The sequence below is a fragment of the Chanodichthys erythropterus genome, chromosome 4 (assembly GCF_024489055.1).
Source record: "Chanodichthys erythropterus isolate Z2021 chromosome 4, ASM2448905v1, whole genome shotgun sequence".
Classification (NCBI taxonomy): Eukaryota; Metazoa; Chordata; class Actinopteri; order Cypriniformes; family Xenocyprididae; genus Chanodichthys; species Chanodichthys erythropterus.
Window position 1 is genome coordinate 1,038,178 of NC_090224.1, and position 25,874 is coordinate 1,064,051.

The 25,874-nt window shown below is 35.6% G+C and overlaps 1 protein-coding gene across 6 annotated transcripts in view; it reads left to right on the forward strand.

The window, feature by feature from the left end:
- The first annotated feature begins 4,369 nt into the window (after window positions 1-4,369).
- ankrd6b (ankyrin repeat domain 6b) overlaps window positions 4,370-25,874 on the forward strand; it is a 49,830-nt gene continuing 28,325 nt past the window's right edge. For 4 of the 6 annotated variants that reach the window (XM_067383581.1, XM_067383578.1, XM_067383579.1 and 1 more), the window contains exons 1-9: window positions 4,370-4,507; window positions 12,292-12,558; window positions 15,528-15,548; window positions 18,689-18,787; window positions 21,545-21,643; window positions 23,158-23,256; window positions 23,863-23,961; window positions 24,114-24,212; window positions 24,854-24,952. In XM_067383581.1, coding sequence (XP_067239682.1) covers window positions 12,433-12,558; window positions 15,528-15,548; window positions 18,689-18,787; window positions 21,545-21,643; window positions 23,158-23,256; window positions 23,863-23,961; window positions 24,114-24,212; window positions 24,854-24,952 — 741 coding nt within the window. In that variant the 5' untranslated portion in view covers window positions 4,370-4,507; window positions 12,292-12,432. The remainder of the gene's footprint in view (window positions 4,508-12,291; window positions 12,559-15,527; window positions 15,549-18,688; window positions 18,788-21,544; window positions 21,644-23,157; window positions 23,257-23,862; window positions 23,962-24,113; window positions 24,213-24,853; window positions 24,953-25,874) is intronic. The other 2 variants (XM_067383580.1, XM_067383583.1) reach the window with 1 other exon arrangement.

The window sequence follows — 25,874 nt, forward strand, 5'->3', positions numbered from 1 at the left end:
TTGCTAAGAGTGGTTGCTAAGGGTGTTGTGTATTGATACACAGAACCGTTGGGTGAAGCGGTCATAGCCGTGTTTTATCGTGAATCAGAATAGAACTAACAGAATCAAGGACAGGAACTAACTGTTTTTTCAGGAGTTCGTTTCCTCATAAAATCTTTAAGCTAATAAGGTTAAGCGTATTTGGCTTGCCATCCGCTGTGGAGGGGCTCGAGGAAGCAGCTTCAACTCGAGCTTGGATATACCCCCCAGGGACTACTAGTGCCTGGAAGAGGAGTACGATGAGATGCCTAAATTATGTGGTAGAGTTGGGGAGGTGGAGGGATATCGAAACAACTGATGCCAGAGCAGGGTGAGTAGCTGCTTATCAGGTCGTAATTGAAAAATTAGGGTTCCCTCCTCTTGAAATTATGTTTGAATTTCACTAATTGAAAGATTAGATGGGTTCACTCCTCCCGAAATTACGTTGTGAACTTCACATAAATTCAAATAACTAGCTTCCAGGGGACGACCATACGCAGAATGCACAAGTTGACTAGCGTCAAATAAGTAACCCGTGACGCGATGTATGACGCAGGATGTAGAGATGTAGAAGCTTAGACGCATCTCACGGTTCAAACAAATAGGACTGTGCAACAAACTCAAGCTCCTCTTCTCTTATATCAAAATCCTCTGTCATTTCACTTTTTAAAATTTCTCGTTTTAGACTTCTAATTCGTGACCGGTGTTTTGTTTTGCTCTCTCCTCTGCACCTCTGTGTTCTTCATTGCATGGAGTCAAAGGTTGCTTCTCCACCCAATATGCCTATGGTCCTCCGCTGGAAGCTAGTTATTCGAATTTATAAAGTTTTAAATATGGATATTTTTCTTACAAAAAAGCATCCCTTCACATCAAAAGGCCTTTATTAACCCCCTGGGATTGTATGGATGCATTTTTTTGTTTGTTTGTTTTAAAATTTGGGTTCCCATTCACAACCATTATAAACCTTGGAGGACTAAGGATATTTTTAAATATATCTCTGATTGTGTTCGTCTCTGAAAGAAGATAGTCATATACACCTAGGATGGCTTGAGGGTGAGTAAATCATGGGATAATTTTCATTTTTGGGTGAACTATCCCTTTAAAAAAACCCAGAGACCAGTCCCGAGAGACTGGTTCCCTTAGTAGATAGTCTGGCAGCATGAAAACTTGTGCCAAATGTGTCACAATGGGTCCTGCTCACACCCAAAAAAGTGTACAGAATTCAGTTTTGTTCTCATCACTAAGGTGGGCCCAGAGTAGGCTCTGGTTATGGAACAAGAGTTGAAAGCTCTCTTGGTCAAGGGGGCCATAGAACATGTTCCTCCACCAACGAGAAAGTCTGGTTATTACAGCCAGTAGTATTTCAACATTCCAAAGAAAGATGGAGGGTTGCACCCAATTTTAGATCTGCGCCATCTAAATCGCACGGTCACAAGGCTAAAATGTTAACTTTAAAAGTAAATCGTGACTCAAATCAGATCACTGGTATGTCACTATAGACCTCAAAAATGCATACTTCCATATATTCATCCTTCAACTTAACAGTAAATTCCTCATGTTTGCTTTCAGGGGCGAAGCATACTGTACTGGGTTCTTCCTTTCAACCTAGTATTATCCCCTCGCACTTTCACGAAATGCATGGATTCTGCACTGGCTCCACTGTGACTGTGAATTCGCGTGTTGAATTTAATTGATGACTGGTTAATATTAGCTCATTCAGAGCATTTAGCGATTCAACATCGAGATCTTGTTCTTACTTATATAAAAGAGCTGAGGTTGAGACTGAATGCCAAGAAGAGTGTGCTTTCTCTGGCAAAGAGAACCACCTTTCTGGGCATGATACGGGACTCTGTGACGATGCAGGCACATTTGTCTCCTGCACACATTGAGGTAATCCTATCAGCAGTAAAAGAACTGAAGCTAGGCCAGTCACGCTCAGTCAAACAGTTTCAGAGGCTGTTGGGTCTGATGGCAGCAGCAGCCAACATAATACCTTTTGGCCTGTTGTACATGAGACCCCTGCAGTGGTGGCTCAAGACCAGGGGATTTCCTGAGGGGCAATCCATTCCGCATGATCAAAGTTACAACCTGATGTCTTCGTACTTTGACCATGGTTCTTGTCCCAAGGCCCAGTGTTGTGGGAACTCCTTGTCGTTGCATAATGCTTATGACAGATGCTCCGGTCCTGGAGGATCTGTGGAAGTGCCATCATCTATCTGGGTATATAAACTGCCTGGAGGTTTTTTGGCATTAAAAAAGGGGGCATCATGTTCTTGTCCAGTCCGACAATACATCGGTGGCCACTTACTTTAATCATCAGGGGGGTTTACAAACTTTTTGTAAACCCCCCTCTACAAATTGGCACACAAGATCCTCATGTGGGCCCAAGGAAAGTTGCTGTCCCAGGATGCCTAAATCAGGGGGCGGACATCCTGTCGAGACAGGGGCTGAGGCCTGGGGAGTGGGGACTTCACCCTGAGGTGGTGGGTCACATATGGAAGAGGTATACAGCCAAGTGGAAGTGGATAACTCGGGAAACAACACACTGGTAGCTTTGGTTCTCTCTAGTGCATCCAGCTCCACTGAGGTTGGATGCCATGGTGCAGATGTGGCCAAGGCTATAAGTCTGTATGTTTTTTCCCTGATCACTCTGCTCCCGGGAGTTCTGGAGAGAGTTTGCCGGGTGGGTGTTAATGGCTCCTCTTTGGCCAACTCGATTGTGACAAATAGCAATAGCAATCACCCTTCTCTTACAAGTACTACTATTCCTGAGCCAATAGAAACCTCTATAGGCAAAATATGCTTTTCTAGGGGGAGATCTAACTTATAAAGTTAAATCTCTTTTTCTTGAAAACATTATTTCTGTATCTCCTGCAATCTTTCACTGCAATAATAAATTGGAAAAAGATTTGGTCCTTGCAACAGAAAATACTTTCTTACTAATTGTTATGAAAAGACAACACTGAGCACAGAGAGTGAGGATCCACGTGCAGTTTAATGATAAAATCATAATCATAGTCCAAAAACCAGGCAGAGGGTCAAAGCACAAGCTATCAGTCCAAATCCAAAACAAGGCTGATATCAGAACCAGGAACAACAAGACTACTCAGAAAACTCTCAGTAATAGACCTTATGTAGCCCCGCCCCTTTTCAGCATTGCGCTCGTTGTCTTTTGACTTCCAGTTTGTATTTCCACAGCGATATTACATTTATGAATGAACTGCTCGTTTTAAAATCTTCCCGATCTACTGACATTTGTTAAGACATCTGCTTTAAACATAACAATGCTCATGATAACTTTCATTAACTCTACAAGAAGTAAATCCACTTAACCAACTAATTATTCTTTGACAGCGATGCCATAGAAATGTACAGAGCTACCACAAAACGGAAGTTCAAAGACAATTTTATAAAGATGGCGGCGCGCTTGTTTCTCTGGTAAATAAGGTCTATACAAAACAAGACTTCACTGACACAAAGCCCAGAGGAGTATAAAAGTTAAAGACATGGTTTAAACAAGAAACAGCTGAAACTAATAAACTAATAATGAGCAGAGAGTTATGGGAAATGGAGTTCAGGAATAACAGAGTGCGACAGTAAGGGACGAGGCTGCCATCTGCTGGCAAATTATTGCATCCGCAAACATTTCATGAAAATATATAAAACAATATTTTTTGGTTATCCGTAACTTTTAAAGACATTATTTTTGGATACTATTGGGAATCTACAAAAACAATGCTTGCTTTGTTATACAAATTGTTATACATATTGTTATATTTGTTTAATTTATCTTCTTTACAAATTTTATATCCACAAATGTAAGTTTGCCACCAACAAGCCAATCTTTCTTGTCTTCTTGAAAGAATTTAAAATATAGCAAGTAGAACGACTTAAATTTGCAATGACTTTAATTTGTAGGCCTATACCCTAATTGATGTATAAATTAATACCTTACCCTACTGTTCTTTTTTTTTTTTTTTTTTCAGTCTTTAGTTATTTATTATTATTTATTATTGTTCATTATTTTTTTCTCCTCAGTATTCTGATGACACTGAGCATAGTGTGGATACATTTTGTGTATTGTATACAAAGTTGTATATTATAAACATGTCATCTCTGTATTTTTCGTATTGATAAAAAAATAAATACATTTTTCAGAGCTTTGTTCATTAATATTAATTATATTATGCGATTGGATGCTCCACCAGTGACCACCTAACGTCAGTGTCCTCTGATTAATATTCAAATAAGCTTAAGCCTTCGCCATAGTAGTGTAAATTCGCTGTATGGTTGTAGTGAAGTCTGTCTCTTCACCGCTGGATGGCACATGTATACTCCTCCTCCTCACTTCATTGCGCAGTTTGGATCATGTTTATCAAGTACTACTCTTTTCCCACGCATCAATTTTCGGAATTTTGCGCGTTTCGGGGGAAAACGGAATAACACTTTGTACAAAGAAGAGTTCAAGTCACCGTGCTTTGTGTGAGAGGTAGGTTTTAATGTTTATTATCAGAGTTTTGCCTTGTTTGCTTCGGGTTTTTTGTTTTGTTTTGTTTTGTTTATGTGCTCATCTTTGTTCAGTGCTGTTTTAAACCGCTGTTTACTAATCCATACAATAATAAGTTCGGGTAGTTAAGAGCATATCTCCTCTTTTCTCACAAGCTATCGTGAATAATAATCAGGCTGACGTGCTGTGGTTGCTGGGACAATCCAGAAGAATGTGCTAGACAGCACTAGCTCTCACAATCTCTCTCCTTACACACACACACACACATTCAAATGTAATTGTTTTTATATACAGCTATTAATGTTATTACCAATCCTAATCCGAACAAAACTTTCTGAATTTTTAATGAAACAAACAACAACAAAAAAACTTACTAACTTTTTTTTTTAAAAAAACGAAATATTACGTCCCCAAAATAATTTTTCTTTTTTTTTCTTTCAGATTTTACTCAATTCTGGGTACATATTTGTCCCCAAAATATGGTTAAGTAGGTACATCCACAGACCTCTATTGTTAATGATTACTGCAGCTAATACAGGACAAAATTTGGCATTTAAAAACATTAACTTTATGTATGAAGCCTTTTCTCTTTAAGCACAAAAAAAAAAAAAAAGTTAAAAATATTTTTTTCCCCTTTCATGTTACAACCAAAACATTCCCTTCCCAGTTTACCATGGTAACACCATAAAACCACTAATAAAATACTGTACTTGCTGTACCAAAGTAATATACATTTCACTGCTTGTTATGAACCACCAAGTTTATTTATTTTTTTATGATTTTACATTAAGAATGATATCTATCTATCTATATCTATATCTATATATATATTTAAACACTTAAAATAAAGGTTCTTTATTGGCATCGATGGTTCCATTAAAAAACTTTAACATCCATGGAACCTTTCTATTCCACAAAAGGTTTTTTATAGTGGAAAAAGATTCTTTATATTTTTAAGATGTTCTTTTTAAGAACTGATCATTGAAAGGTTCTTTGGGGAGCCAAAAATGGTTCTTCTATGGCATCGCTGTAAAAACACCCTTTTACAGCCTTTATTTCTAAGAATGTAGTAACTTTGCCACTCTGTGGTTACCATGAGTTTTCAGCAAGGTGTCCAATATCTGGCTAAGGTCAGAAACACATTATTTTACATGTCAAATCTGACACTTTATTAAAGTAAACTGGTCATCCATAGCCTTATTCAATTATGTCTTTAAAACTGTGCATGAATTTATTTATTATAAACACAGCTGACCTCAGTTTATCACAATACAACCTTATGCTGATCAGTAAGTGTTGAGACATTTAGTGTCTGAAATAGTTTGGAATAGTCCTTCATCATTCAGTACACCTTCATCATTTATCATGTTTTTTTTTTCTTCCCCCCCTATTGTTTCATTCAAATCCTTTGTCTGATGGAGGGGTTTCTGGCTCAGATAATGGGTGTGGTGATATCAGTCAGACTCTCTATGTCTAGATTGTTTCTGGTATTGGTCATCTGAAGAACAGATCATATAACTGTCTGCTATCATATTTGAAATCCATCAAGTCAAGTGGTTCATAGATCATGCCTTGCAAAACTCAAAGCAGTGGTATTGTTATTATTATTATTTGCTCTAAAACATTTAAATAAGTTTGTAAGAGAGACAGCTCTTAATTTTCTTGAGTTCTTGAGTTTCAAAAGGTTTTGAAACATAATATTCAGTTTTTCATTTAAAGACTAATTTAAATGCGAAAATACTGTCTAACCATAGGAATTGACATTATACCATATTATTTGTTATACATATTATCCAGGACAGAGAGAGAGATTGATTTTTTTTATTTATTTATTTATTTTTTTTTTATTATTTTGCAACTAAAATGAATCATGTTGTAACATTAAATGATATGGAAATGAGCTTAATTGACATGAAAATAATGGCAATGTTCCTAAAAATAGGTTTATTTTGAAAATGAAATATGAGCTGGACATGTTTTTGACAGGTTGCGTGTGATTTTTGATAAAACTTTTTTTATTTAATAGACTACATGCCTCTGAGCTAGACAAACTCCAGACATTTTCTGGCAAGAACTTTTAGCAGAGTTCTACCTCAAATCCTCTGAATAGAGCTGAAAAATGAAACTCTTGCTGTATGTTGCCACAAGGAGAAAGGATTATGACTAACCTTCATAGGGATAAGGTTTCAAACAGGGAAATAATGAAGACCTCTTAGGAAAAGGTTCCTAGTATAGCAGTCTTTTTTTTTTTTCTTGTTTTTTTTTTTTTTTTTAAGATTTACGCAATTTAATTAATAGTAATGTAATTAAAAGTAATAGTAAAAAACAATGAATAATCCTTGTGTATTTTAATTGGATAACTGAACAATCCTTAATCAGCTATTCACTTAAAATATGCAAGGCTTATTCAATTTAATTTGATGTAATTTTACTATTAATTAAATTGTGTAAATCTTAAAATAAAGGCTTAATTTTTTAAGTGTAATTAGTTAACATTAGTTAACTACTTTAGTTAAAGTAAACTAACAATGAACAATACTTCTACAGCATTTATTAATCTTAGTTAATGTTAATTTCAACATTTATGAATGCCTTATTAAAATCAAATGTTGTATTTGGTACCATACCAGTTAATGGACTGTAAACTAACATGAACAAACAATAAACAGATGGATTTTTCTTAACTAACATTAACAAAGATACTGTAACAAATGTATTGCTCATTGTTAGTTCATGTTAGCTAATACATTAACTAATGTTAAGAAATTAGATCTTATTGCAAAGTGTAGTGTTACCATATTATTATTTTCACAATATAAGGAGCACTTCTTAGCCTGACCAGCATCACCCATAAATAAACCAATAAGACCCTTAATAAAATACTGGGTTTGGGTAGCACAACTACTTCCACGTTTTTCTTACTATGGCTCAGGCATTTGGAGAAGCAATGTGCAATGGCTGCCTTCTCATTAACAGTTTAACTCGTCTCAACAGGCCACACCACCTCTATTTTAGTGAAGCCGGACTCAACAGGTCATTGAAGCTTATTTGCCAAGAACCTCCCATTTAGAGAGGAAGAATCTGCCTGACATTTGTGCACACCTCTACAGTGGTGCTGTTCTGGGTCAGTGGATATTTTGGTCTTTAGATCAAACAATTTTTATGAAATATTGGAATATATGTACATTTAATTGAAAAATAAATATATATACACACAAACACAATTTTTTTTGTTAGGTCTTCTTCCACATTGGCCATATTCAAATCTAGGTTGAAGACACATTGTTTCTCTTTAGCCTAAATAGTGTTGCCTGAGATAGACGTTTTAGTTGTATGAGTTTCATTTGTATGATTTGTTTTACTTCTGTGAGTCTGTTATTCTATTATAGGTTGCTAATTTTATTTAATTCAGTTTTTGTTCTTTTACTGTATTTTCCTCATTGTTGTATGGCACTTTGTTTTTTTGTTTTTATGAAGAAATATTTCAGTATTACTGAAGAATGATACGTTCTAAGAAATTTTAGTGCTTTTTTAACACTGCATATAGTAAAAAATACAAACTTTAAATAGTTTCTGCACTACTAGCGGCACGTTAATACGATAATATGTCATAATTTAATAATATGTAATTTTTCAGAGTTAAATGGTTTTCAGGGCTTTTAGTTGTTGCTTGCAGAGAATGTTTAATGATGTCAGATTAAATTTGATAAGTGCAGTTTTACACTCTGAACCTTCCTCTACATCATACTCGTGTTTCTCTCTCACAGGAGCATAACAAAATTAACTTGTGTTCAGATGCACACGTCTCATTTTTCTGTTCATATTATGAAGAGGAATCTGATTAGAGGTAATGTCACGTTGGTGATGAGAGAAGTTGATGGAGGGCAATGTGATTGTTAATGGACAAACTGAGCAGCATTTATGGATGCTGAAGAGATATTTGCATTACTGTTATTTTCTTCATGTCCTCTAAGAGATGTCAAATGTTATTTAAATATTCCATGATTAAATGGATACAGATTTACAAATAAGTACACTGTGAACTGTGATTAGTTGACTTTACTTTTAAAAAAAGCTCTGCATTTGGAAACTTAAGCTTCACTCTAATTGAATATCTAAATCTGAATATCTGAAATATCCGAATCAAACAGACTGGTTATGTCTTATCTAACTGATAGTTGGTCAAACTAGTTCTTAAAACAGTCTTAACATAGTGGCTAAGTTAGTGCAACTGGCCCCAGAAAACTGAAATGTCTTAAAAAGAAGTGTCAACATGAGTAGTAATGTCATAAACAAATTAAGTTAAACTTATACTAATAAGTTAACAGTGAGTGCAGCATATCTGATAAACTATCATTATTTTTAACGACATTAATGATATTAAGATAATGTGTGATGTGGGGTCCTGGTAAACCCTACGTTATGGGGGCCAAATGTCCCCACAAATATAGTAATACCAGTCATTTTTGACCTTGTGGTGACATCTTTTTGGTCCTCTTGAGGAAAACGGCTTATTAATCATATAGAATGATGTTTTTTGAAAATGTCAAAATGCAGAAAGTTTTTTGTGAAGGTTGTGTTAAGGAGTAGGTTTAGGATTAGGGGGATAAAATATAGAGTTTGTACATTATAAAAATCATTATGTCTATAGAAAATCCCCATAAAACATGGAAACCCAAAGTGTGTGTGTATATTAATAAAAGTTCTTAAAAGTTAAGAAAGGAATTCATAATTTTGAGGTGTTGTCTTGGCCAGTGTCAAGCTGAATTAATTATTTTGGAAGCTACCGCTTTTGGCAGTTACACAAACGGCTCATTTCACAATGCCCAATGTCTCAATGTGCTCTTCTGTTGTTTGAGAATTAAGCTTTACAAATAAAATTTTTTGCATTCTCCTAATTCTCCCAATTTTCAACATTCTCCTAAAAAGTTAAGAAGATGTTTTTCCCTTTTCCTTTTGGGAAAACATGATACAGCTGTATTTATGAGCCACTGGAATTTCAGGTTGTAAACAGGCCAGTGTTTAGGGTTTTCTATTGTGACCTTAACATGAAAAGTCCTCCTCCTGAGAACCCTTCAAAGACATGGAGGGGCTGTAAGAGCAAGAGTGGCTGAGGTGTTGAGGATTTGCCTACACTTGCTCATGTCAGTTCTCCTCTGAATTATTACCATAATGCATCCTTGGTCATTTCAGTGGTCATCAATATAAGTAATAAGTCTCTCAACTGACTTTGAAGTTCTTGAGGACTGGGGGTTTAGACTGGATATTGCTGTAGCTTTGTACATATCAAAGCACTTATTTAATCAGGGTTGTATGTAGGATCAGTTCCAACCGTTTATGTTGATTTTAAGATATTAATGCTAATGTTAATGCTGCATAGTATGTCTTAGGGATACTGTCGGGAATATGTTGATCATTTAATTGATAAAATTTATCTATGGTTGATTAAGCAAGGTCATTATTAGAGTGCTTACATTTGCACGAAAAGCATGTGCAGTAGACGCAAAGAAAAAATGAAGTGAGTGCACCGTAGTTACATATCCTAATCTAAATGTGTTAATGTATTCAAGCCATGCAATGGATTAGGTAGGCTTGCCCTTTATTTCAAAACATGATAATTAATCAAGGGTCCAAAAAATAATTGAACAAGGTCCAAAAAACCCTCCAAACAAACATAGGAACTACTTACTTGTGTAAACGTCACAATAAACGTACATAGAATAAACAATAAGATCCTGGTGGATGAGTGATGATCTTTCAGCGCTGTTTCTGCTGTGCACGGTAAATCAACACCTGTCAATTTGAGCAATCAAATTAATCCAAGCATGCTCAGCTCCAGCATCCTCTGACGCGATCTATGATGGCATTAAAAATAAACCATCCACTTGTTTCCGATGCTGGAATACTTCTGAAATCTGTACAGAGACGCAAACAAGCTATTTAAACTGGACGCGTCAAAGCGAACATTCTTTTACTCTTCCATTTGTCCTGTTGTCAGCAGACTCAAGTATGACAGTGGAGTATGACAAAAATCGAACATGTATATGTATACTGTATCTAGAGTAGACAGCATCAGTGATTATAATGGGTTCTATTTGCTTTTGACGCAACGCTCGCATCCAGTGTAGGCAAATGTCACCCATTAAACGACTGAACGCCAGTGGGCGGGGCCTGTGGTGCAATGATGTATCACTATTTTGTCTATGTATTGCTCTGGAGGCAGTCATATGCAAATGTATTTGCCCATGTGACATCACAGATCCCACAATATCAAAAAAAAGCTGTTTTTGAGCTAGATTTATAATGAGGAGGACATTTTAAACACTGAAACTTGCAGGATGTTTTAAAGGATTAGTACACTTTCAAATTAAAATTTCCTGATAATTTACTCACCCCCATGTCATCCAAGATGTTTATGTCTTTCTTTCTTCAGTTGAAAAGAAATTAAGGTTTTTAATGAAAAACAAAAACCAGGATTATTCTCCTTTTAGTGGACTTCACTGGACTCTAAATGGTTGCAGGTCAAAATTACAGTTTTATTGCAGCTTCAAAGGGCTCTACATGATCCCAGATGAGGAATAAGGGTCTTATCTAGCAAACTGATGTCATTTTCTTGTCTTGAACTAGCTCTCTTCTTCTTGTCTATTAGAATTTTTGCAGTGTAGACGTGGCTAAGTGTATTACTGTCCTCCACAGGTCAAAGTTTGAACTAAATTGTCATATACAATATGCTAGTGCAAGTATACAATTAGTTCAAACTTTGACCTGTGGAGGGCAGTAATACATTTAGCAGTGTCTACACTGCTGGAATTCAAATAGAGAAGAAGAAGGGAGCTAGTTCAAGACAAGCGTTTATGGTTAAAAGTATATAATTTTTTTAGATAATGACAGATCGTTTTGCTAGATAAGACCCTTATTCCTCATCTGGGATCATGTAGAGCCTTTTGAAGCTGCGTACAATTGCCGTACAATTCTATTAGTTAAGCAATACAAGCTGAAGCTTTATAGCTGTTGTCATCTGCTGACCTTGGAGCGCTACCCTGTGTAAATCAAAAGAAAGTGTCAAGAAAATTCATGCACAAAGGAAATACTGCATGTGCCTCTGAGTCAAACACAACATGATCAAATTACATATCTCAAGTCTTTACCAATACCAGGTGTAATCAGTGTCAGCATGAAATGAGTCTGTCAAAGCTTGTGCTGCTTCTGGCTGTCTGTAGCAGCTGCCATTTTGTAGATCCTTTTGTAGAATTATAGCTTTAGAAATGCATAGCTTTTTTTTGTTGTTGTTGCTGCAAAATGTAACTATTATCCCACAGCACTATCTATGAAGACTATATCTAATCTATCTGTCTGTCTGTCTGTCCGTCTGTCCGTCCTGTCCAACTTTATCCGCATACATGCTGTGTTTATTCATCTTAATGTTAATGTCAACATTTACTAATTTTTAAAATCAAGTTGCATTTATCATTAGTTAATGCTCTTTAAACTAACATGAAGAAACAATAAACTGTATTTTTATTAAATAACATTAACAAATATTAATAAATTACTCTCTTCTAGTTCATGTTAATTAATACATTAACTAATATTAACATATGAGACCTTATTCTAAAGCATTACTGATATATCAGTTGATTTAGAGCTGACAACTCCACAAACCTTCCTCTTCTTCTGTGTCACATTGCCTGTAGTCACATCCACTCTTACTCTGGAAAACTATTGCTGCTGTTATGACAATTGTACCGTTTCCTGTTTCTTTACAGGCTTCTCCAAAGGACATGAGGGTTAGATCCCTCCAGAAGCTGGACATCTATGCTTCCTCTCCCCTCTCATCCCACGGTAGAGGGACTCATTCCTGCTTCTGATCCCAAAACCTCCCCCCTCCCCAAGTCTTTCCCTAATTCATGACCCAGCAGGATGCATCATCTGTGCGAGCTCTCTCTGAGCGTCTCCTCATAGCCTCGCACAAGGGCCAAGCTGATCATGTGGTTCAGCTCATCAACAAAGGGGCCAAGGTAGCCATTACCAAGGTCAGTATAATGCTTGAGTAATCTTAGAAGTTTGCATGACAGTAAAATAACTTCTGAACCTCACTATTTAATTGTGTACATGGCATGAGCAACTTTCACTTCTATACAGTTCTTGGCATTAATTTACATATGAATATTGTATCTTAAGACCCTGGTCTTACCTGTCGTAAATGGCACACTTGTGGTCAATGGCTGCTGCATACACATGCCTATGAAGTCAATTAATTCAAAACGCTTGACCTATTTAGGGTTGTGGGAAAGCTGTAGCCTTTCCCAACATCTTGGGCCAAAAGAAGGGAACCACCCTGGACAGATACGTACCTTTGAAATCCCATTTGTGATTACGCATCAGAAGGTCACTTATGAGCACCCACTTTGTGTCTGCTATGTTCCTTCGATACATGTCCACACTGGCGCTGGCTCCTCAGTGGAATAGTTTATAATAGGGATTTTGACAAAAATTATATCTCTATATTTTCTGGGTTTTTGATCAATAACGGTAATTGGATGATATTTTGATGAGTATTTTTTCGTGCTGGTACCTTGGCTGATTAACATGTCTGTGACAATTGACTGTTCATGCACATCATCACAGAAATGGGCATTTCTACCTGTATAAGGGCAATATTTACCTTATTAAATGTATGTTTCTTCTATGTCAGATTCTTACATTTAATTTAGTAATAAGACACTATGGGCCCTATCATATACCTGGCGCAATGTGACGCCAGGCACGGTGCAAGAGTTTTTGCTAGTTTCAGCCCGACGCAGTTATCATTTTTATGTCCAGTGGCACGTTGTTTAAATAGCAAATGCACTCGTGCCCGTCTGTTTGCTTGTCTGAAAAAGAGGTGTGTTCAGGCACTTTGCTGGTGCGTTACTTTTTTTGAGGCGACTTAAAATGACTGTCATTGACCAACAAAACCTGGTCTAAAGTCAGTGGCACAGTTTTTTTTGTTGTTGTTATTTAAAGGGCACATTAGTAATATGCACCTATAGGTGGGTGCACAACATGCGTACACTCTGCTTGTTACACACACACTAACATTTTTGATATTGAATTTGATAAATTAAACAATTTCTTTCTGGAGAAGCGTTCAGTCTTTCCCCTTGCAAATTCCGCCATGTAAATAGTGAATCCACCATGGTGCAAGCGCAACTGGCTTTTAAAGGGAATAGAAGATGAGACTCTGATTGGTTTATTGCATGTTACGCCCAAAACACACCCATGACTCATTAAGAGACTAGGTACAACCCTTTTGGACCATGCACCAGACCATTTTTTCCGTTGTGAATCTAGCAAAAGCGGATTTGGACCATACGCTTCAGACCATGCCCTTAGATAGTTAAAATAGGGCCCTATGTGTTACAAATAAAATGAAATCAGTATCAACAAAATCCCTTTTTTTTTATAATTCCGCTAGGTGTCGCAGAAACTACGTACTTTACCTAAAATAAATGGTAGTATAAATATGAAACTTAAACCGCCAAGTGACAGCAAGTCACTCTCTTAATATGTGAGTCATTGAGTCATTCATTCAACTGATTCATTTGAGCAGATGATTCATTTATGAATGAAGCAAATGACCGTCTTTATGAATGGGTTATGACCTGGAGGAGGTCTGCGAGAATGTAAGAAATCAGGATATGTAAATTCCAAGTTCTGTGATGGTACTGAAATAAATAAGATGTCTTTATATATAAATAAATAATGCAGTTTGGGCTGCTTGGTAGATTTTGCAGTTAATAAACAGTCCTCAAGAGAAAAAGTGACATGCCAGTTAATGAGGTTAGTAGCTTGGTGCATAGAGAAGATGGTGGGTGATGGTTGCCAAAATCCTGTCAAGCTTCAGGATGGCAGAGGGCAAGAGAGTGTTACAGCTTGAGGGAAGAAGCTGTTGTGGAACAAATAGGAGGGTCCTGGTCTGGACCATGCTGGCTTTTTGATTGAGGGCAGAGAGGTTTTGAAATGCTTTGCGCTTCCTGAACCAGACAGTAATGCAGCTGGTCGCCACATGCTCTATAGTGGTGAAAGATGGGAGCAAGTTGTGCCCTGCTACATAGGAATTAGAAACACTACTGGGCTTTCTTTGTGGAAGTTGTGTTGAAACTCCAAATAATTTATTTGTGATGTGTACAGCAAGGTATTTTACGACTTTAGACCAACACTAGTGCCACATCCTGCAGAAACCATTAATAACAACCTTACCATTTTATTGCACCAATAATTAATGTAAATGTAATTACATTAAGGTTAAGTTATTATGTTCTGACAGTGGGTCTGAGTTGGGACAGATTGTTTTTCTTTCATCAAGCTCTTAAAGTCACCATGAAACAGAAGTTGTGATAGTCTTTTCTTCCCTATAGTGTCAGTTATACTAGTAAAACAGCTTCTGGAACAAGAACAAATGTATTAGGTATCAGCAACCGCTTGGTAACAAGCTGCTACTAATTTCAAGGTAATGTCATTGTCATTGCGAAATTGGACTAATTTGGAGAGTCACACAATAAATGTGTTGTTTTAATAGGGGGAATTTAAGGCTTCATGTCACTGTCTCCACTCATGTTATATCAACTAAACATTGTTTGTTTTTATTGTTATATGCATTTGCAGTTTTGTGTTTCTGTCTGTGTAACTGGAAATGGGAGCTTGTGAAATCTTGAGATTGAGAAAAATCTTATAATTTGTCGGTATACTTTTAGGCAGATGAACAACCTAACCAAGCACATACCTCTGGTCTTTTCCCCTGAATCATTACATAATAACTCCCACTAGTACTGCACGATACTGTATATTGAATCTCCAAATATAAAGACAGTTTTGAGGGGTCGCACTGTGCGAGTCTATAAGCAGTTTTACACTCATCCAGGCATAGGTATGACAGAAGATCTGCCAACTTTTAATTACTGATTTCTATTTGTTCCTTCCCTCATACATCCTGGATTATTTGGACACACTTCTCTTCTAGGCTCTTCGCTCATCCTGTGAGGTGATTTTAACATTCAACTAGACCAGGGTTCCCAAACGGGGTACGTGAGTTCATGAAAAGCTAATAAATAATTAAATCAAACGTAATATAAAAAAAAATGGATAAGCACAATTAAACAAAATAAAACAGAAATAGTAATATATCAAATCAAAGGCTGCGATTTAAAGAAGTCTGTTGCTCTGTGTGTTTCAGAGTGTTTTCAGATCAGCTCGGTTCACAGTAAATGCTGTGCAAGCGCTGTGAGTTAAACACACATATGCACTAGGTGTACTTACTTAGATTCACATTCACACAATTTCCAACATTTTTGTGGACATATGTTTACAGCATTTCAACATTCTGACAAAATAAAAGCTTGATGATTTGAGTTAGTTGGTTCTTGTAAAGAGAGAACCCAAGTGTGAGCACCCATATTTTAAAATAAAAACCATTAAAATAAAAAAACATTCTGAAAAAAGACTGTTTTATATTTTTACACGTCATGTGGCAATTAATCGTCATCAGATAACTTTGAATATGTAAATTTGTCATTAAAGTATTAAAAATCTTACCTTTACAAAAACTTCTCAGGGGGTACTTAAAGTAAATATTTTACATTTTAAGGGTTTCGGCTGCCAAAAACGTTTGGGAACCCATGAACAAGACTATTTCAACACCACATTTCAGTCCTCTAATATCGGTCACCCCTTTCATGTGTTTGACGTCACTTCTTGATCTCATGGTATTGTTCAGAAGGAACCTTTGCAGCCTCTCACAACCCTACTGCATCTCTTCACTTTCGTTTTCCATCAGTTTCCATCTTTTTTTTTTTTCATGTCTGCAAACGTTGCTGCATCTGACCTGAATTCCACCGTGTAATCAACACTAATGCCCTCTGCCCTGTAGTAATAAAGATAGACTTCAGTTTAAATAGCCTATTCAGTCATTGTGTTATACAGCAGCACCTTTTGAAGGTATGTGTTGTAATTTAAGGAATTATTTCTATAAAAGATATACCAGATATTTCAGAAATATGCTATGATCAAACTCAGGCACTTAAACTTTAGTCATTATAACTTACAATTATTTTGCACAATAGCAATTCAATGAAAAGAATGCTTGACAGGATGGAAATAAAGATTTAAAATTAGCTATTCTATGAGTTTGAGAACTAGATAGATTGATTGTTTTTTTTAATATTAATATTATCAAATGGATTTCTATAATTTGATCAAACAGCAGATCGAACATTAAGCTTTTAGAATGACAGTCTAAATATAATGGCACAGAACATGACAGAATTCATCAGATTTAATGGCAATAATTACTGTGCTGTTATTTCCCCCAAAACTACATCACTTCCTATCACTTCCTGCCAGATGATGTCTTTCAGGAAGTGTTTTTTCCTTAAGAAACAAGATGTAAAGAGATGATGAAAACATAGGTAAAAATATCAAAACACTGATCCAAAGAAACATTTTTTAATGTAACCATTTTTTATTGTTTTATTGCATAAAGGAACAAATGACAAAACACCTGGAATATTCTTAGTAGATTTTCATATTATAAGTTAGTGCTGCACATGGAGACATGACAAAAATGAACACATCCACTCGAACCAAAGTAGTGAGATGTACACTACCATCCAAATGTTTAATATATATATATATATATATATATATATATATATATATATATATATATATATATATATATATATATATATATATATATATATATATATATATATATATATATATATATATATATATATATATATATATATATATAATATATATATTAAAATATATATATAAAATATATATATATTTTATATATATTTTATATATTTTTTATATATATTTTATATATATTTTATATATATTTTATATATATATATATATATATATTATATATTATATATTATATATATTTTATATATATTTTATATATATTTTATATATATATATATATATATATATATATATATATATATATTAAACTTTTGGATGGTACTGTACATCTCACTACTTTGGTTCGAGTGGATGTGTTCATTTTTGTAATTTTGTCATATATACACTTTTTTTGAAAGAAATGAAAGAAGTTAATACTTTTATTCAGCAATGATTTATTAAATTGATCAAAAGTGACAGTAAAAACATTTATAATGTTACAAAAGCTTTCTATTTCGGATAAATGCATTACATTACAAAATCTCACCTTATCTAAAACTTTTGAATTTGTTGTGAATATATTTTAAAACTTAAAATTTAGTTGTATATTTTATCAATTATATAAAGATATGGGGACATGAAAATGCACTACATAATAAGAATGACCTCTCTGATGCATGACATTTGTTTGAAAAATAGGACAGAGACAAGTAAGGAAAATGTCACAGAAGGCCTTCGAGCCATAATTGAGGTCAGACACGAGACGATATAACAATCTTTATCTCATATTGTTAAAGGACAGATAAGAAGATAAATAAACTCCTAAGAACTTGCCGGCAGCCTCAAACCAATGTTTTATCTTTTATCTAGTGCATTAATATTTTATTATTGTGCTGCAAATATACTAATATTACATTAAAAGATTATCTGATAATCTTTTTTCTTTGCAATTATATTAAAACCAGCTATTTTGCCATGCAAAATCATAAGAGAGGACATTTATATCATCGTTTGTTTGCATGTTATGTCTAATATTTGGGCTGATGTATGTTCCATTAACACTATAAATACAGCAGCCAGAATACACTGTGTGAAATTGGCAGCCTGACGTGAGTGTTGTCTGTTACATAAGTCACAGCTCTGATGATTATTTGTCTTTGTGACATGGTCTCCTGGCTGCAGTAGCATAAGGCTGGTCCTCTGGGAGATTAATCAGTGAGCTAAAACAGTAGAAAAGAGGACTGATGATGTCATATATTCACCCTGTTGGCTAATGCAAATTCAAATATCACATTTTTATTTACTTTCACTTATTATGTAATTGGATTTTTGCTTCATGACATCTGCAGATTTGCTTTGCATTACAATCACACTTGCTGTTTGGTCATTTCTGTTTTGTTTCACACACATTTATTGGCTTGCCCTTTATTCAGATTGTCTTTCTGCATGTGTTTCAGTGCCCAATTTGTGTGTGTTGTTTTCTTGCAGAACGGCAGAACACCTCTGCATTTGGCTGCCTATAAGGGCCACATTGCTGTTGTGAGGATTCTGCTTGCTGCTGGTTGTGACCTGGATATTCAAGATGATGTGAGTATAAAATGTTTGCAGCATTTTAATTTCTGAGCAAAACGATCATATCATTGATGACCAGTGCCGTCGCTAGGTTTTCTGGGCTCTCTGTGCAATTTCATTGGACAAAGTCACTGTTGATGACTAAACTTTCTAAAAAAGACTTAACTATGGCTATGTTCCAGGGTTATTAGAGCTAACTGAAACTAAATGTAAAAGCTTAAATAAAAAAATTTTGATGCTTGAAATAAAAATAAATGTTATCGAAACAAACTTATTTTATTTCAGCTTGTTGTTAAGGCAACATTTCTAATTTTCAACTAAGTTATTCATGCATTTATAAAATCTAGGTTGGACTACTGTAATACGCTCTATCCTGGTTTGCCTAATCAGCTGTAGATCATTTGCAAATGGTACAGAATGTGGCAGCCAGATTAATGACTGGCACAAAATGTGAGCACATTACACCTATGCTTGCCTCTCTTCACTAGTTAACTGTTAAGTTCCATGTTGATTTTAAAATTTTGCATGGACTTTCTCCTCAGTATATCTGTGATCTTCTCAGCCTATATACTGCTTTAAGTTTTGTCTTTTTATTGAGGGTTTTCCTGAGGAATTTTTATGGCGGTCACAGGCCAAAACCTTAGGAGTTAGTCTATACATGTTTGAAGGGCAGAAACAGCATGTGGACCAATGAGAAGTCCTGTCCTTCCCAGTCTTGATACCAGAGGTTATCTTCTTGCCCTCATAGGTGTCTGGCTGTTGTCCTAGCAACTTTATCAGATGGCGTAAGACAGTTTGTTTGTGTTAGTCCACCAAAATCCAATCAAAATGTAGCAAACCTTCGTCCACTGTTATGGCCCTGGAATGTGCCGTTCACCACAACATTATCTTAAAATATTAGGATAAGGATGATGAAGATGAAAATGAAGAGAGAGCATAATGATCAAAAATTATTCAAATGACCTCTCAAGTTTTGCTTGTATAGATCTGTCACCATAACACTTATGAGTTTAAACACCTCACTTTCCATCCACTAACTACCTTCAAAGTGACGTAAATTTTGGATTAACTAATTTAGTCAGGGTAGCACCATATTTATTTTCTGACAGGATTGAAAATGAGGCTGATAGAATTACAGTGTGTCCAATGGATTTTACTATCACATGTACTGTTATTTAACAACATAACAATTGTGAAAATGATCTAGGATATGATCCTAATGATCTAGGATTTTTATTCAGTGCGTGTCATTGTAAAGACTATGGGCCCTATTTTAACAATCTAAACGCAAAGTGTAAAGCGCACGGCGCAGGTGCACTCAGGGCGTGTCCAAATACACTTTTGCTATTTTAACGACAGGAAAAACTGTCCGTGCGCCGGGGCGCATTTTTGAAATGGGTTGTCCCTATTCTCTTAATGAGTAATGGGCGTAACGTTCAATAAACCAATCAGAGTGTCATTCCCTTTAAGAGCGAGATGCGCTCGCACCATGGCGGATTGCTATTTACATGGCGGAATTTGTTGGCGGAAAAGCTGAACACTTTTCAAGCGAAGAAACCGAAGTTAAAGCGGGCTTGCAAATGCAGGCTTTCAAATAGTTAATATATATATATGTGTGTGTATTGGCACAATTGTTCAATTAATTAGCCAATTTCGTTCATCATTATAAGTAGTAATAGGCTGAATTGAAAATAGGTAGCCTAATTCTAATACACGCACTGACTATTCATCATTACATTTTTATATTTATGTAGCCTACACAATAATATTCTTTTACACTGTAATCCTTTTGTTTTTAATATTTGGCATGTTTGTGTGATGCGCATCCCTGTGTGTAATAAGCAAAGTCAACGTGCACTGTGGACGCGCCCAGAGGCGCAGTTTCTACCAACGCGCTCTAACAAAAAAATATTGCGCCATTGACTTTAGACTTTAGACCAGGTTTGAGTTGGTCTATGGCGCAGTCTATGTTCAGCTCCTTAAAATAGCAATGCGCCTGAACACACCTCTTTTTTAGAACAGCACGCCCATTGGCGCACTAACTGGCGCAAATGCATTTACTAATTTAAGGACGTGGCGCTTCTATCCCTCACATTCTTGTTTTCATCCCTGTTAAATTCAATATCCTGTCTACCTTGACAAAAAAGACCAGATGTAGTTTGTGCTGTTCACACTTAAGAAAACCAGATTTGGGCCACTTTTGACTGAATGTAGTTTATGACTACATTTCTGATGGTGTTTTTTAATCTATAGTTTTAATATTTCTCATTCACCTTGATGATATCCCACATTACAAATTGAAATTTGTTTCTATGAACCTTCTCTGTGTTTGGACAACCATGCCATTTTTTGTTGTTTGTTTTGCTTTCTCCACTTGATTTTACAGAAGGTCCACTACAGAAAACTGAAAACAGAGAAATGTTGATCTTAAACCATTTCCTGCATGTCTGTTTTGAATCTGTAGCAAACAAAATCTTATTTATCATCACTTTTTAATCTCCAATTTGAAATTGAATCAAGATCTGTTGTCTTGTTAAGACCAGAACCAGAAATCTGCAGGAAAGACTGTTTGACCTTGTTTTATAATGGCAAATGTTAGATCCCTTTTGCAACACGGCAAGGAGCCAGTGAGAGTAACACACACCGTTGCACCTTCCTCTAAGGTGCTATAATACCTGCCCCTTAAGTAACACACTGTGCAGCCAGACAGCAGAATCAGTAAAGCATGGCTTGACTGATGTTCAAATTATATATTGTTTTCCTTGCAACCAGGGTGACCAGACAGCCTTACACCGAGCAGCTGTGGTGGGAAACACTGATGTCATCTCAGCTCTCATTCAGGAAGGATGTGCATTAGACAGACAAGACAAGGTAAATATACTATTATCTCTCATTCACATATGCTAGATAAGAATGTTTCTATAGCAGGAGTTGCATTGCTCTGTTTACATTTCTTTTTACTGCACATCAGGGCCGTAACCTCCAAAGACATTGAGAGGGACAAGTCCCCACTCCATAATTAGACCAAATTGTCCCCCTTAGTATTTGAAGTTCTTGCACTGCTCTGCTGCCCTCCATTACGCAGCGCTCTATATGTTAAGATGACAGAAAGGTTTAAAAGTTACATTTTTAGTCATCTGTCAAACAGAAACCGAGCGTGAATTCCAGCCCGAAGCGGCAGTTTAAGATGAATGTTAGATGTAAATAGTGAAAGTTTTAATGTCAACTGTTTTATGATAGAAATTAAATGGCCGACAGTAACTTCCAGTGATGCAAATGTTTTGAATTGTGTGTGAACGTTTTCGCATATTAGGCATACAAATAAAAGTATGTGTGCATTCTAATGCAAATGAATGCAAATATTTGTGAATATTTCAAAATGACCAGTGAATTTCCTTCACTGTTGTAATTCTTTATCTTTATACAAAATTCCCCCCCCCCCCCATGTACAAGACATGGTTACAGCTTTGCTGCACATATGTAAATATGTAAAGAATACCATAGAGTAAACTGGTCAAATAAATGGAATATTGATATACTGAAATATTGATTGAGTGTAAATAATTTTATGTGAGAAGGAGAACATGGAGTGGCGAGAGACATGAAACTATCACAGCTATGTAGGAAATCAGCTGCCTGGGACAACAGCCAAAATGTCCCATATTTTGTGCACAACCCTACCACAAGATTTTCCCCAGTTACAAAAAAAGTATATTCCTTAAAATTGCGACAGCTAGGAAGTGACATCTTTTGGTACCTTTCTACAACTGCATATATTATATATATATATATATATATATATATATATATATATATATATATATATATATATATATATATATATATATATATATATATATATATATATTATTCATATATATTCAAACACCTTGAACATTTCATTCATCAATACAGTGTATTCACTATAGTTTAAAAAAATGGTAATAAAATATGACAAGATCTAAGAGTTAAACTGTGTCAGAAAAAAATAATCTTAATTATGTCAGATAACATTTAAGCAAAACACGGTCAGGTCAAAGTATCTGAATAATTTTTGTTTCCAAAATTTTTATCAATTTTACTGGTAGTCCACTGTATGAAGAATTTTTGGGTATAATATGTCACAATTTACTTTATTTTGCCATCCTTACTTACATAAATGAACTATAGTGTCCTGCACCCACTAGTAAAAAAAATATCAAAAATGTCTGAATAATTTTTGGTTTGACTGTATATTTGATATATATCAATGATTGATTGATTGGCTGATTAGATATTTGTGTTAATGGGCGGTTGACATATATATATAAAATTGCTTATATATTGCATTTAAAATAGCAAATGCAAAGTAGAGCTGTTTTCCAGCAGTTGATATGTTTCCTCAGGATGGGAACACTGCTTTACATGAGGCTGCGTGGCACGGCTTCAGTCAGTCTGTCAAACTGCTGGTGAAAGCTGGAGCCAACGTTCATGCTAAAAACAAGGTAACATCTGCCGCCACATCAAAAACTACCTCAACGTTCAATTATTTGCATGTATAGAATATGATTAATTTCAAAATAAGTGGGGGAAAAATAAACGGTGGTGCTTGTTGGTTGTTTTCCAACTGATCTTTGGGTGTTTGGAGGATGTCACTACAATTGTAAGTGCAGATGCATTGCACACATAATGTTGTTTGGAGGTACTTGTGGCTTATGAATGTTTCATAGTTTGTCTCATGCAGCTCTTTTTTGCATCTGCAACCCTACATGACTAGTCATGATTTACAATACAGCACAGCCTCAAGTGCCTTATTGTTATAATAAAACTCTAAATACATCATTTAAATAAATGGATAAAAGTTAGTATGTTTTTTAATTGATTATTTAATTCATTCATAAAGTGGCATCCTTCCATCAGAAGATCAAGCCTGTATGTTTAAGATTAATATTTAATACTCCATGGGAGCAGTGCAGTGGTATGGTGAACAGGTGTTTTTATAGCTGTATTGACCAATCAGCATTCAGGACTGCACCTGGATCCATTTTACAGTGTGCAGTAATTCTATCAAAGTTCTAGTTGAACAGATGACATGATGTAATGTCTCTCAGGCAGGAAACACAGCTCTTCATCTGGCGTGTCAGAACGGTCATGCTCAGAGCTCTAAAGTTCTGCTGCTGGGCGGCTCTCGGCCTGACAGTAAGAATAATGTAAGTGCCGTCAAACTCTCATTTCTGTCTGCTTTCTCTCTAATATATTCACACTTCTCTCTCTTCTCTTTATCTGTGTGTTTATTTAACTTGGAAACAACATGAAACAAATGTGCTATTCCAATAATATTCAGTTGACTTGTTTGCATCAGGTAGGTGACACGTGTCTGCACGTGTCTGCCCGATATAACCATGTGAGTGTGATCCGAGCGCTCCTCGGTGCCATCTGCTCAGTGACTGAAAGAAATCACGTGAGTAAAGAGTTGAAATATTTTTGGGACTGCTATACTCCATTTAAAACTATTTTAAACTGGTCATTCCGTGTCAGATCAAACAAATTTTAAAAACTTCCCTGGCTAAAATTTTAAGATTTTGTTAATATTTTTTTCTAAAGAAAGACAAACCTAGTGATGAAATTCAAAATATTAATGCCATGGATGTATATTTACTGAGTAATCCACTGAGTAAAGGGGGGATCAAAATGATCATTTTCACCTGATATTAAAGCCAAATTACAAGAGGAGGGAAAATGATGGCAGCATCATTATTTTATTTTTTTTATACAAAGATTGGTAGGTCTATTAATAAAGTCTGCTGACTGTAGCAATCTTGGTAGCACTTTATTTTACAGTCCTGTTCCGCAAGTACATACTATATACTTATTATAGCAATTACAATAATTTTATAACTTTACAATAATAATTTATTACCCCCTCTACAAAGTAGTGAATTACCCTGGAAATATTCATCCATGGCATTTAGTATTATTTTCATTTATGTATTTTCACCAGAAAAACCTCTGGTTAAGTTTACACGGAATGACCCAAACAGAATTTTGCTAATTGTTGTGCAAGCTGTGATTCTGACCATATGAATCTCTGCTGATGTCCAGGCAGGAGACACAGCTTTACATATTGCAGCTGCTCTGAATCACAGGAAGACCGTACGCATGTTACTGGAGGCTGGGGCGGACAGCCGCATCAAAAACAATGTGAGCACCTTCAGAAATATTTCATGAGCAAAGCCCTGAAATGTACTCTACACAAGTACTTGAACACGAATGCTTCCTGATATGATACACTGATACAGTTTCAAAATGTGTCTGAGCGAAATTCATAACACAACACAAGTAGGCATAGCTGAATCTAACAGAGCAAGTTAGTTAAACTATCTAGATGCTTATAGCTTTGGTTTAATGGCACATACATGCTAAACAAAATTCCAATGAGTATTGAGATTTGGTATGACCACAGTAATGCAAGTACATTTTAAATGGGCTATATGTAGAATTTAGAAACCCTTGTTATTAGCGACACCAGTGGCCGTTAAGTGAACTGCAGCCAGCAACTTGACCTAACATAAGAGACTGAATGTTCAAGGCCCCAAATTGGCCTATACTCACGCCAAAGTTCTTTTTCGTTCTTCACTTAGAAGTAAAAAGAAGTTGAAAATACCTTTGCAGTGATATACTGTTAATGGACATCCCGATGCCATCAAACTGCTGAGAGCAATGTTCAGATGAATATGTAAATATGTGCTGCACGCTTTCCTCTCAATAACAAAATAAACCCACAACAAAAATGACAGCGGTGAGAAAGCAGCAGTTAAGAAAGCATCTGATTGTAGTGGATGTTTGCACCAGCTCTGCAATTCAGAAAACGACACATCATGTTAGTTTGATTATAAAGTATATTTGAGACTATAGACTATACACTATACTGGCTATGTGAGACTATAGTTTGAATTAATCCCTTTTCTTTGTGTGACACATTGACATTACTGTACAGAATAGCTCTTTTGGCATTATCCTGAACATTGTATTCATTTTATGTGTGAATGGAAGAAAGGCTTTTGGGAGCGCATTTAAATCCTTTTGATTTTCCCGGCAAAAATGTCCAAAGTTCTTCACATAA